General features: G+C 42.9%; 1 protein-coding gene across 6 annotated transcripts in view; it reads right to left on the reverse strand.

Annotated features, from left to right (window-relative positions):
• Positions 1-14,252, reverse strand: part of ADGRF5 (adhesion G protein-coupled receptor F5) — a 48,357-nt gene that overhangs the window by 17,483 nt on the left and 16,622 nt on the right. For 4 of the 6 annotated variants that reach the window (XM_042032831.1, XM_042032828.1, XM_042032830.1 and 1 more), the window contains exons 2-8: positions 8,075-8,226; positions 6,618-6,745; positions 4,439-4,499; positions 3,701-3,871; positions 2,212-2,391; positions 1,038-1,165; positions 534-592 (exon numbers count right to left, since the gene is read on the reverse strand). In XM_042032831.1, coding sequence (XP_041888765.1) covers positions 534-592; positions 1,038-1,165; positions 2,212-2,391; positions 3,701-3,871; positions 4,439-4,499; positions 6,618-6,719 — 701 coding nt within the window. In that variant the 5' untranslated portion in view covers positions 6,720-6,745; positions 8,075-8,226. Of the gene's footprint in view, positions 1-533; positions 593-1,037; positions 1,166-2,211; positions 2,392-3,700; positions 3,872-4,438; positions 4,500-6,617; positions 6,746-8,074; positions 8,227-10,180; positions 10,284-14,252 lie in introns of those variants that run through there. The other 2 variants (XM_042032829.1, XM_042032833.1) reach the window with 2 other exon arrangements.

A 14,252-nucleotide genomic window follows, 5' to 3' on the forward strand; every position in this document is an offset into this window, starting at 1 on the left:
ACTCAAGACTTGCTCTGGTATACAAGAAAGTTGTGCTACAGCTCTTCTCTAAGAAGGAACACCTTTATGTGACATCTTCCTCATCTGATGTTAATTTCTAGTAAACTTTCCTTAGAAAACCTAAATTACAGCTGCATTTAAGTATGTGTGGACAGCAGCAATGTCTCTTTTATCCAAGGCTGTATCCAGAGTCAATGTACTAATTCACCTTCCTCATGGCCTAGGAAATGATGTTAGGTTTATTTGCATCCTTTTCCCTTTGGGTGGAGCTCAGTCCTTTCCATAAAAGGCTTTGATCCAGATGGAGAATGATTATGTTTCTTGGACTTTTGCACAGTGATGAATTCTACCCACAATCCCATTTCCATGGTCATATCTAGGCTTTGCTTTGCAGGGATTATTCTGTTATTCAGTGTGTGTATACTGGGAGTGGGTTCTAGCTAGACTGAATGTAGCCTTTGCTGATTCGTGTCTCCTTGAGACTGGACAGAAGTATTTGTGTCTTCCAGGAAAAAATGAAATTATTTACTTACCTGAAACCCATCACTGTTGCTGATACAAAGCCTGGTAAACATCTGTAGCTGGCATTAAACTGTAAACAAAGACATGTGACATGGTGTAAGTTCTCTGTGTATTACTGCAGTATACTTAAAATAGGAAGCTCTCCATTCCTGATGTGAGTAAGGACATGTAGCATATCTGATACAACAGGCCTGGTGCTCTCCTGGTGTCATGGAATAAATTTCTGTTCATGGTTTCATTCATGTGTACTCACATGGATTTAAGATAGGGCCAATAATAAGATTTTTTTGGTGCTTTAGATACAAAAGATCCCTAAATACTTCCCAGTGTATTAAAAAGAATGGGAATATTGCTGTTGCCTTCAATGGAGTCAGCTTTGGCCCACTTTGTAGCTCCCACTTCCCAGCTCCCCACAGAGATACTGACAGGCCACCCTATATCCTAGGCACTTGGGGTAAACACCGTACTTCTTAGGGGGCTCTCTACCTTCAGAGATGAAAAACTAAAGTCATTACCGCTTTTTCAAGGTCCCCTTTGTATTTTTGGTATAACACAGAAGAAGAATCCTTGAGATCATCCTGGAACTCTGTGTCGAGTCTGACTGACATATTCATTACAATGGGCTCTCCCATACCACATGAGTCTGTAAGGAAAGACATAAAAATAAATGGAAAATAATCAACAACAATGCTTATGAGGTGAAAATCTGTTGCAAATCTGATGAGATGAAACTTTTTGTTCAGCAAAAGCTGAAAGTCCCAAAGAGGCATGGAAGTGACTCCAGGAGCTGGGGCTCCAAATGCATCTAAATATCTGCAAGTGTTTGGGTCAAGGTGGGCCCATATTGCAAGGAGAAGAGCTTTAGACCATCTCTGCCAACCTTCTATATTCACAGGTGTTGTGGTACCTGGCTCAGTCCTGACTGTGGTGGCTGGTGGGCCTGTGGTACAAGGGACAAAGAGAGTCCACTGGTGGGACAGTCCCTAGTACCAAAAGATCCTCCCCAGGTTAGGGTGACAAAAGAGGCTTCCCCCAGGATGCTCTGTTCTGTTATGTTATTGTAGCCCAGTTCCGCTTCTGTTGGCCTCCCTATGCCTTTGTACCTTAAATGTCCCTGCCCTAGAAGGTTCTCCACTCCCTGTTCCCCCCATTGGCCCTTGCCCCTTGCCACTCTCTCAGAGTTTCCCTACTGGCTCCCGTTCCCTAGTCCCGCCTGTGTACCACCCCCGTGCCCTCAGACCATTGGTCCCTCATGCTCCCTCCACTCCCATACTTAAACCTGGACCCTCTCCTGTTCTTTGTTTTCGTCCCTGGAACTCTTCAGGCGTGTGGCTGTACTAAACTCCTCCCGTGGAACCCCATACTAAGACCCTTCCTGCCTCTTTGTCATCAACCCATTTTAAGGAGCTATCCGTGTGAGTGTGTGTGTACACGTGTGAGTGTGTGTGTACACGTGAGTGTGTGTGTACACGTGTGTGTGTGTGTACACGTGTGTGAGTGTGTGCTGGTCCTGCTGAGCGGCTTTGCCTTGGAGACGTTTTCAGAAGGTCGCAGCTTGTCACCATCCAGCACCGCAAACCCGGAGCGCGATACCTGATGTGCTCTTTTATCACACCTTTTATCACTATTCTGACATCTAACCAGTATATGGGCTGCACAGTGATTAAGTTCTGCCCTGTGTCTCCTCACCTTCAGTCTGGGGCTCACAGTAAGGTCCATAGAAAGGCATTTTCTGTGTGTAGCCACAGGGCAGGGCCGGTTCCAGGCTCAGAGAAGGGCAGGGCATCACATCACTGCACACTGTGCTCGGCCAGGCATATCCATTTTCACAGAAACAGCAGCTGTTATTCTCACCACTGGGCAGGCAGACTAGAGTCAGACAGCCAGAGAAATGCCATGAGAATGGTAAATGAGGCATAGCTATTGCAAGATAAATATATACCTTTCTATGTCTTCATGACAGGGATCTCAAAATGTTGCCCTTCTTGTGAGTTCACTTGAATGGTGCTAAAATGGTGATCTGACACCTTGCAAATTTTACTCTGCTAATTGTAAGAGACAAACCAGAAATGGGAACCAGACTGGTACAAGGATAAGTCCAATCAATTATTTTTAAGTAATTGGATGGAGATGTGAAGTCTGATCCCAAAAATTTACCTGGCATACTGGCCAGGGTCCCATAATACTTTTCAGACTGGATGTTTTTATGCCACCTGAGCTGAAAGGAAGTGTATAGGCTTTTAAAGATTGTAAGAGCAAGATCATTCAGAGTCCCAGTGGCTAGTGAGGTGTTGTTTTGTTCTGTGTCCCAACAGATGCTGTGTGAGGGAAGGTATCATCATTACAAAGTGCTTTAAAGCACTGAAAAAACAGAAACCAACCAAAAAAACCACCAAAACCCAAAAAACAAACCAACAAAACATATCACTGTAACTTTTTCTGCTCTAAATGTGTTATTAGAAAAGTAAGATATTAACAAACTGATTTTCACACATTACACGTGAGCCCAAAGGCCCATGAAAATCCGTTTGCATGTTGTTTTGGGAACTGTTGAACACTTCCTTTCTCTGCTTTATGGGTCAGTGATAAGAAGGTATCAAATCTCCTCTGCTGTTGTAAATGCCTGGTGTGTTTGTATATCCTCTGCTATATTACTCAGATGTGATGTTGCACAACCACAACTCCTGTAATAAAACCTGTCTGATATCTTGCCCTGTAAGAATAGGTTAAGTGAGCTCTCTTGCATGCAGCCTGTCTCTGTCAGGGTCAGAGTACAGCCTCTTACAGCCATTTACGTTCCAGATACAGGAGGAGGGAAGTAAACAGTCTGATAACTGCTGTCACAGCTTCCTGGAACTTGAAAGTAACTCAGACTGCTTGTTAGCCAAACTGGAGCAAAATCCTTTGGCTCAGGCTTCCTCCGGCTTTGTCCCTTCCTTAGGAAAAGAAAAGCATCCAAAGCTATTCCTAATGCCAACATTATATAAAGAGGAGTGGTGAGAGACAGATAAATATGCTGTTGTGTGCTACAGCTTCAGCCTTGCTGGATCTTTCAGCAGGCAGCAGAGATGGTTCAGTTTTGCTGATTCCTAAGTGTGATGGGTGGTAAGAGTGGGAGACATCAAATACTGACAAAACCCCACATTATCCAGAATATACAAATCAATAACCAACACACCTGTTGTAATGCTGATGTTTGAAACTGTCGTTTGTGTATTTGAAATATTAACTGGAACTGTAAGACTGACATTTTTGAAATAGTCTTTGATTGGGTCCAGATAAGATGAATCCTTCAGGCTTACTTCAATGTCAACAGTGTACTCCGGAAGGGGGAGGTCAAGAATAAGCACTGAAAGAGAAATAGAATGAGACTGCAAAGCTGTGTTTGAGGGTAAATCACAAATTGATGGCCTCCAGTTTAGCATTTGGGGTCTTCGTTGCTATTTAATGGTAGCTAAGTGTGGCATTCTTCTTAGGGAATCTCCTTGTTTCCCACTCAGTAGACATTCTGCCTCTGTTTTATCTGCTGCTTGTCTGACAAAAGCCAGATTTCTTTGGTGTCAGAGCAATAGGAAGCTGATACAAATGGCATAGTATGTTCATAGAATGCTGTCTCATCCCTTCTCTCTGTAGAGTCAGGAAGTACATGGGTTGCCAACCACAGACTGAGCCATATAGGATTATCTTGTTTTTATCTCATTCCATGAGTTTTCTCACTTTATCCTTCTGATTCTGTTCCCCATCACACTGAGGGAGAGTGAGTGAGTGGCACTGTGGTGCTTAGCTGGGGTTAGACCACAACCACATCTTGTCCTTGATGTTCCCAGTTCAGTACATCAAGAGATGCTGTCCCTAACAGTGATTTCACCCTTGGCTTACAGAAGCCTGCTCTGTTACCGTGCATTTGTGTACATACTGTTTCGCTTCTGTCTTTGCATCTCTGGGTGGAAGCTTTCCTGTTCTAGTATGCTGTCAATCTGTGGGGAAAAAAAAAAAAAAAAGAGGGTGAAGCTCTGTGAGGTCAGCAAGGTGAAACTTTAGCTCTTGTCGTTGGCAAAAGAAATTAGTGAAGAAAATACTGACATAGGTAATTTTTTCCCACTAATATTGGCCTCACCTCTCCAACCTCCCACCCCAACTTCCTCTTTAAACAGAAAGTTTCTATCTTCCAAGAAGGGAAGGGTTAAGCACCAGCTGAGGGATGTACTGAGTTTGCAGATGCCTCTTTGCATATCTCTGCAAGCCAACTGTTCCAGCTTAGGAGGATTTTCGTGTCTGAGCCTCAAGGCCTCTAGTGGGCTTACACAGTGCACTTAGTCCTGGGCCAGCCTTGTGAACTGCTTGGGAAACGTGGCCACTCAGCCTTTGAATCCAGAAACTGGACTCTGATCACCCTTTGCTTTCCTCTTTGCTCTGAGCTCCCACCTCTGCGGCAGCTGAGCCAGCCTGAGCAGGAGAAGAAAGGGGATTGAAAAGCCTTGGCTCCAGCTCAGTTGACAGGTCAGCTATTTTGGGGCCATCAGTAACACACAGTTGACCAGGGCAGGGGTGGCACCATTTCACTATGACTGGGTTTACACAGGCTGCAGCCAAGTGAGATTCAGACCATCTTATCTTTTTTTAATTGTGCCCTAAAAATACACTGGCACCACCGTTAGCAAGAAAGGCTAAAGAACAAGCAAAGACGCAGGCAGGAAATTTGCAGTTTTGCCAGTTTCTTGGTTCCTACTGAAACCTTTATTTACAGAAAGGGTGAATAGCTTGGCAACTCTTAAGTCATCTCTTTACATAAAGGAACCATCTGGTGTGTGATTAGAGCTGGGTTTCTATTGCAGCTGTGCTGGGGTGAGGATCCCAAGGCGTGCTGGCACTTTTTGCTGCTGGGATGTTACCTTCGTGTTAGAGGTTGGCTGCAAGAGTTACAGAAAGTGCACTGTGACCCACGTCTTCCTCCAGGTTTGGACTCAGTGATTTCCTTTTTCAATTATTCTCCCAAACAACTGCAGGGGATTGCTAGGTTGCTAAATAGTTCACATATTTCACACTGTTAAGTAATGACTCATCTGCAGGCTGTCCCATGATCAATGGTGCTAAAAAAAGAGGTGTTGCTTTTTTCATGAAAACTCCTAAGTGCTGAGATGGAGACAGCTTGAAAAAAAAAAATCAAACAAGATATTTGGCCACTGTTAGACACCTGCTGAAGCGCAGGTGAGGCTGCTGCAACCAGACATATTTTGGTTTGCCAAGACAGGGGATAATGGTTGAAAGAGCTTAAGGAGTTCCCACCTTCCTCTTCACATTTCCTTTCCTTTTTTTCAGCTTTCTCAAAGAAGGAGGTTCTCCATTTGCTCACGATGGAGAAGACAAACGAAGTATTTTCTGGTCTAATAGTAATTGTGATGACCAAGAGTGGTAGATTTGTAGACTAGTTTTCTCTACCAGATTGTATTTACTTCCATTTGGTCAGACCCTTGGTTTCTCTGTTCCTCTTTTGTCTTTTTTGTTAGGGACTATTTGTGCAGAAATAACAAACCCATGTGCAGGATGAAACACAAGATGGCTTTCCATAATTCACACTAATGGTGAAACAAAAGGGATCTGTGAGGATTATTGAAAATGTGGGAAACTGAAGTAAAATCTCAGTTCATGGGCAACATCTAAACACAAATCACTCAGGAGTGGTGTTTTGGTCATGTGCTCTTGTCCTACTGTTGGGACAGTCCTGTCGCCTACCTGCAAACACTTCACTTCTAGATATATTTGGTTCTTTTCTCATAGGATGGGTGAATTCCATCCAGGAACAGTGCCCACATAACTGTTATGCAGACTTAGCTCCAGAGATAGCAACTGAAATCCCTTGCAGACCAACACAGGTGAGAAACCAGATGTGTTTTGTTCAGTGCCTTCTGGAGAGGCTTTAAGACTGGGAAACAAGAAGAGCCCAGTTCCTGGAATTCTCCATTTCTTTTACACACTGTGGGTTCAGATTCCCCCTGGTCTTATTCTGACTTCTTCCGAGGTTTTGTGGATGTAAAGGAGAGCATCAGGGTGCTACAAGCAGAGAGTCACTGAAAGCCAGGGGGCTGGATACTCACTACATATGGGAATGGATAGAAGTTTGAGCCCTGTGGTGTCTGGCAGCAGGCTGAGACCAGCAGGAACAGGCAGTGGAGACCTGTATTGGTTGGGGATGACATTTTGCCCGGTGACTTTGCTGTACAGCCTGAAAAGACAATGAAGCAAAAGGACCAGGGAATTTTCATCTGACTCATGCAGTAGGAAATACCAGCCCACTCCACAAAAACAGTGTGTTCTGCCTTCTTCAGCAACTCTGCCTGTTCAGTCCATGCAAGACAGGCCTTAGAACAAGGCCTGTAACTATTCCTCTGCACTGCCATCAGACTGTTTCCACCATCTCTCGTTTTTCTTATGTCAGCTGTACCTACTCAAAATAGGAGAAAGGAATTGCTTGGAGAAAGCAGAATCCTAAGCAGACTCCTAACAGGGACAAAGGAAATGGTGCAAATCTGCCATGAGAAAAGTTGACTTTGGCTCTTCAAATATCCCTCTCAGTGGTACTTGGGAAATGCACAGCCAGGAGATGAGGGAACAGTTAGGAATGTTGCTGCAAGTGAGGGGCTGTCCTGTTGCAGCAGAGAGGACTCTGCCACCAGCTGTATCCCACTCTGGAGAGGGTTGTAGCATCACCATGGGCTCAGCTACAGATTTCTGTGTGGTTTTTACCCCTTGGCTAAATGGACACAATGGAGTGGTATTTCCTGGAAATAATCTGTGTTATCTTGAGGTTTTAGAGCACTTCTCCATTAATTGCACTGAAGTTACCAAATTAGTGAACAAGAATCTAAGATGACACACAAGAATATAATGTGGTTCCTGAAATCACACACACACACAGGGACACACACACCCCCACCTGCCCACCCCAGTAACATTTCCTACATCATTAATACCTGAGCTAATTTAGTCATGCAGTAGATTGGATGATGAAACATAAAGGGAGAGGTAAAACACTCATGAGCCCTTATAAGACATTTATGCAACCAAAGGGAATAGAGAAAAGGAGGTGAAGAATACATAAAAGATATATATTTTGCTATGAATATGCACTTTCTGGTTATTCCTAACAAATCAGTTTCCTAGCTCCAGAATTAACAACTGTTAGAGAGCTACAGAAAAAGGCAGAACCCAAGCAGGTTGTGAAAAATCATTTTCAGCATTGAGGAAAGACTCTAAGCATAGTACTGAACAGTGCCTGAGTGGCTAACACCAGCCTGATTAAAATCATGAACTCTTGTAAAATTACAATCTTTCTGCACTGAAAAGGCTGTTCATCCAAACTCAAGTTTTGCAAGGCAGTGAGTCACTAGGGGAAAACAGAAAAATCAGCACCTCCTGAGATCAGTGGCTGCCTATTGCAACCATTATTTATCAGAGCTGGTGCTCCCAAGTGGGCTGGGGCTTTGCTGGCACTTTACTGCTCAGAGGAGCCCGTGACAGAAAATGACAATAGGAACATGATCTGAGGTCTCACCTCGTGAATTGGAAGAGGATGGCAATGTGTTTATAGCCACGCATGTACTCGATGTCACCAAGGTGGGTGCCCAGCAGGGATTTGTGACTTTTCTCACCAAATGTGGTTCTTACAGAGATCCATCTGGAATGGGACTTCACCTGGATACTCACCTGGTTAAAAGATAGGAAGCAAAAGTAGGCATAAATTATTTTCTTTTCCAGTACAGAGATGCCATCACCAGAGCTCTGCAGGAATGAGGTGTAAGCTTGTACCTTACCCTCTGTTCTCAAGCAATGTGGAAAAGGCAGTGATCAGTGTAGCAACACCATGGAAAACTTTACATGATTGAGACTAACAAAAGCGAAGTCTGTCTGTGAAGATCTGCATTGGGGTCATAGGAGACTGAGTGACCTGATCACAAAATTCAGCACTGATAAGTGTAAGGTAGAAAGAAATCATCATGACATTATGTGTTCTGTGTTGGACTCTGAACTGACTACTACCACTCAGAAATGGGGTCTGAAGAAAATGTCAGCTGAATTCTGAGATGCAGTTAAAGAAGGAAAATTAATTTTAAGACATTTTAGGATAGCAATGGAAGGAAAAAACCAAAACCAAAATGAAAAACCCATTCCAACCCAACATAAGCAAAACAAAACCAAACAAAAGTAAACCAAAACAAAATAAAATAAACAAAGAAAGAAAATAAAAGAAAAGGGAGAGAAAACTCTTTTATCTAGACATCTGAGCTAACATGGTATAGCTGCTCTTATACTTCTATACAGAAATAACCAGAAAGAACATCACAGTGATTCAGAGTATCTTCCCACCCCACTCCTAAATCTATTAAAATAAAAGAGTGCTACAGTTTGTTTTTTTTAATCCAATCAATGAATGGCTAACAGAATTGGGGGGGAAAAAAATGTGGGGAAATTTTTTTCAGTTTCCTGGGTGTGTCTGTCACTATATCCAGAATTCTACAAAAGAGACTATTTTGCTGTTTTTAAGATACCATCCATTTGTAACAAACTCAAGAATTCCATGGATCTGGCTGATCCCAAGATCATGACTGATCAAAGTGGATCAAGAGGGAAATATTTTAAGATGTGACACAAGTCCTTGAGATAGTGACATGACTTAATAATTGAAGCACTAACAAAACAAAGGCTTTTGGTAGCTTTGTATATTCAGCATATTCTCACAGCATATGGTAAAAAAAACTTAATCTACACAAAGAGTTTGTATTACACTGGTAACAGGTTGTTGAAACAGATAATAGAAAGGCAAAAAGGTCATTAAACAAAATTTATGATGAGGGTAAACAACATCTGGTACAGTTTTGCATTTATCTTTTGCCCTGCTCCCAAACTTGCCTTCATATTCAAATGTTGTGGGTCAGCCCCTATTTTCAAATATATCTTTTGTGTGACTTTATGTAGCTGACAGCAAACACCCTGTTAATTGTACATGTAAGACAACATATAGAGGACAACTCATGTCAGTGAGAGCTGGGCTGCTGCTCAGGCTTTGGTAGCTATTTAAAGCTCCAAAACATCCCAAGCCAGTATCTAGAAAGCCAGAAAATCAACAAACGAATTGCAAATGGGGAAAAGTATTAAATGTTCTTCTCAAGTGATGTGGCTGTTCCCCTCATTCATTTAATTTCCCAATGAATAAAGCATTGCTGTAAACTTTTTAGCAAGCAAATTCTAAAGTATTTGTCTGCCTTCAGTGGGCAAAGCACATGTGTAGACACATTCCTCATTTCTCATACAAGATGTCTCCTGGGAAGCAATAAGTATCTTCAACTTAAAAAGCCCCAGAGAGCTAAAGAAGTCCAGATTTGCTATCAAATGCTGGTTCCCCACCGCATTCAGGTTGGAAAATATTGTTCAAAGTTAATTCTAAAATGCAGAGGATTCCTAGAGGTAAATAGCAAGGTCTCATTTTAACCCAGGACATAGGTGAGATACATGACCTTCTTTTTAAATTTTCTCTAAGCTTCTCTTTTTCACGAATGTTGCAAAATAATTACACTTTCTCTTGTAAATCCACCCAGCACAATAGTCATCATCACACATTTTAGAAAATAAAGACAACACCCAGAGATATAATATGATTTACCTTCTCAGGTGGTTCAAAGAGATCTTCTAATTGGATTCATCTTAAACATCATCTGCTTTCTACCACAGCCCAGGCTACTCTCTCAAAGAGAAATTAAACCATGGGAATTTTTATAATTAGTTGAACAAGTTATTACTGCCCAGAAAAGAAGTTGCCTCTAGAGCCTGCACTCAAATTTCAAGTGTGAGGCTGGGCAGATATACCACCGCAGAAAACCCACAAGGCATTTTAAGAGGAGATATTTCCTGATACCATTCATCAGGTTGTACTCATTATTTCCCCCTGCACTGATCTGAGTTCTTCAGTGTCTTATCTGCAGATTAGTGGATTAACTTGTTCCACTGCTGTTACTCACCTTCTTTGTTCTAACAAAAGAGGGTGTTGAGGACTGAAAGCTGCAAAATCATGTTTTGTAGCTATGGCAAAATGTCTGTGGACTTTGACTTAACTATTAAGGGGGAAACCCCCAAAATCTTCCAACCTGAGCTGGCAGCACGTTTACTGTGAGGGGCCTGCAAGGCTCTATGGAGACACATGTAGGCCCTTGGAGAAGCTGCACAGAGATGCAGACCTGCAGTTCTGATGGCTACTGGAATTCCCAGAAACCAGGGGAAATTCTGATGTGTTATGTTTCTACCTTGAACAAAAGCTGGAGCCAAGAACACAGTGGACAAATAGTGGAAATCTGTCCAGGTAACAGTGGAACCCTTGTCCCTACAGTGTTTGGTAACAGTTGGTTTATCAATGGAATTTGTTTCCACAACAGTGTGTGAGACAGTGACTCACTGAGCTGTGTGGAAAACCCTGAGATTAAGCTCATGTTGTGGGGGATTATTTTTTAAACACTGATTAATTCAGGAGATAGGTCTGTTCCCTTTTCTGCAAACCTGGTTGCCTGCTGCTCCTTGCAATGTGGTGAGTCAGACCTCAGCCTTTTGCAGCAGTTTTAAGGTGATTAAATTGGCATGACTGATGCCCTCTTTGCCCTTACAGCATGTTTTTGTCTTCACTGTTGTGCTGGCATTGGTCTGATTTATTGCTTACCCAAGCTGGTTCAGGAACCTGAAGAAGCAGAAGGCCAAGCCTACATCTACAGCACTTAATGCCACCACCTCTCTCTCTGCAGACTGGTTTTATTGATGGCTTTGTGCTGGTGCCTTCTGGTCAGTTTAACTCCCTGTCCCTGTAGAAAACTAAAACAGCAATAAAGTGTCCAGCTTGCTTTCATCTGAGCGAATCTGATCATCTTAGAGAAGGTCCCCGTGAGTGACAGGGCCAGAGCAAGGAGAGGAGCAGGTAAGCGGCCCCAGGCAGGGAAGGGAGAGGGAACAGGGGTTGGCAGACATGGCAGGAGCATAAGGACAAGGAGGACCTCTTCCTTTCTGCCCTGGCAAGCTGTTCAACACAAGTCCATGGTCTATCCCTACAGAAAAAGCTGATCATTTTCTCCCAAAGTTGCTCCCTTGGCTGACTGCTTGCAGGTTTGGATGAACAGTAGTGCCAGTGCAGAGGCTGTGCTGAAGTGAAGGCAGAATTGGCTTAGGCTGAGTTACCTGTGGTGCAACTACACTTTCCACATTGCCAGCCCTTGACTGGAAAACTGGTCTGTGTTAAACTCTCTTTTCCCAACCCCCCTCTTTTTCTTTTTTCTTTTTTCTTTTTTTTTTCTTTTTTTTTTTTTTTTTTTTTTTTTGTGGGGGAGGTTTTGTTGTGTTTTTCAAAAATTCTAAGGGCACCCTGGGGTGTGAGAAGGGGAAAGAATGTCAGCAAGGCTTTCTTAAAAGAGGGTTTCTGCTCAAGGCATATCACCAAACTGCAGCCTAAAGGTATGATAAATTTTGGTTTACTTTGCAGGAGAATGTGAAAATTATACAATGCCAGAGCATTAGGTATGTAATCAACTTGGTATGTGAGCGCAGGCAATGTCCTGATCATCCTGATGTTTTTTCCTGTACTCATTCATCATGTACTGTCATGTCACCAGAAACTGTGAACTTCCTGGATTCTACAGATTTAAAGTTTCAACCCCAGAACATTTTTTATTTAAGCATTTGAGTCTGCAGTTAGCCTTCACAGGCTCAGGAAAGCAAGCGAGAGGTGTGTTAGAGGACACCTGCTCTGAACCAGGAGCACTCATCCAGAACAAGGCAGAGCTACATGGGTCCTGTAATTCACTGGAAATGTGTGATGAACACATTTCATCTGTCATGAAAGATAGACCAGGGTAAGGTTCCCTCATAGCTGCACCCTGGGAGATACTGTTTAAAGTGAAAGCAAATGTGGAAACATCTTAGAAATGAAGGTGTTGCAAGCTTTCTTGACTCACCCATCCTCATTCCAGTCCTGAATGTTCACACTTCAGTCTCATCTCTAGAAATGAATCTTCTCAGTTTGTGTAATCAAACCCCACTGTCAATTGTATCCAAATGCAGAAAAAGATGCCAGAATCTCTCAGAAACTGGATGCAACACTGTGGGTTCTTGCATCATGTGCTATTCTTATTATTGAGTCTGAATTTTGTGTGTTCAGACACCCAAAGCTGTGTTTTTAACATGTGAGGACAGAGTGAATCCCAAGCATATTGGAGTTAACAGGTAGATTACTTTGAGATAAACGTTTTTGGGGTGAATCTGGCAATGCTTGGGGTTTCATTTATTGTCTCTATCACATGACTTTAGAGAGTTTTGCCCATCTCAGTCTTGCAGAAAAAAACTCTGGAGGGAGTCCTAAGAAATTGCTACCTAAATTCACTCATTGTAACGATGTTGAAATATCATTATTAGTTTTTTTAACAAATATTTTTAATTTAAGACCTGGGAGGTAACAAAGTGCACTCTATGATGCTGTTGATGTTTTGGCTGGAGCGCTCTGTCCGGATGTTGCTGTATTGGAGAGCATCCAAACGAGAGCCATGGGAATGCTAAGACAAGAGCATTGTATGACCTCAATGACAAGAGCAATAATCTTGTGAACAGGCTGAAGGTTTTTGAGATTAGATAGGACAAGACTCAGGTACGGACTCAATAACAGTTTGTCCCTTGAAAAAGGACTGTAAGGGATGTTCACAGTGACAGCTGGCTGAAGGATGTTGTGAAGTCACACAATCTGAAGCAAAGATAAATATGCTGGTGATTATGGAAAATATGTAATTGTAATGTTTAGAAGCACTAAATTAGTCTACCCAGGGTGGCTGCAAAGTTCCCTTCAGTTGAAGTTTTTAAGAACGGGCTATAAATTGCTGACATGGAAGAGAGCCTTTGATTCTGCCTCCATGTGAGTTTGTGGCAATGGCGTGACAGGTAGATTGTTTGCTGATCTCTTCCAATTACCTGTGTGTCTCTGCACTTCTTCAGTTTGTGCAATTAATGAATTCAAAGAGATTCAGAGGAGATGTGCAAGGGCAGGGATCTGTGTTCTCAGAGCTGTGTTTAGACTGCCCAGGGCAGTGATTGTCTCCCTGTGCTTGCCACTGGTGAGACATCAAAAATCTTGTGTTCAGTTTGGGGTCCCTCATGACAGGAAGGACACTGAGATGCTGGAGCATGTCCAGAGAAGGCCAACAGAGATGGAGAAGGGTCTGGAGCACAACTCTGATGAGGAGCAGCTGAGGGAGCTGGGGGGGCTCAGCCTGGAGAGAAGGAGGCTCAGGGAGGACCTTCTCATCCTCTACAACTCCCTGACAGGAGGGTGAATCTGACAACCAGGTGGGGGTCTGGCTCTTCTCCCAGGGAACAAAGAACAGACCAAGAGGAAATTGCCTCAAATTGCACCACAGGATGTTTAGATTGGCTATTTAGAAAAATTTCTTCAAGGAAGGGGTGGTCAAGCACTGGAAGAGACTGCCCTGGCCAGTGTTGGAATCACCATCCCTGGAGGTATTAAGAAGATGCGTACATGTGGACTTGAGGGACATGGTTTAGTGGTGGATTGGCAGTGTAGGGTTAATGGTTGGACTTGATGATATTAGAGTTCTTTTCCAGTCTGTGATTCTACCTCAGACAGTTTAGGAATTCCTTTCTGGACCTTTGCAGCACAATATTCTGGTTTAAGCACAGAGGAGGTAAACTGTATC

Source organism: Corvus kubaryi, unplaced genomic scaffold, assembly GCF_017639235.1.
Source record: "Corvus kubaryi isolate FWS band 111438036 unplaced genomic scaffold, C.kubaryi_AGA036_p1.0 37354, whole genome shotgun sequence".
NCBI classification, from domain to species: domain Eukaryota; kingdom Metazoa; phylum Chordata; class Aves; order Passeriformes; family Corvidae; genus Corvus; species Corvus kubaryi.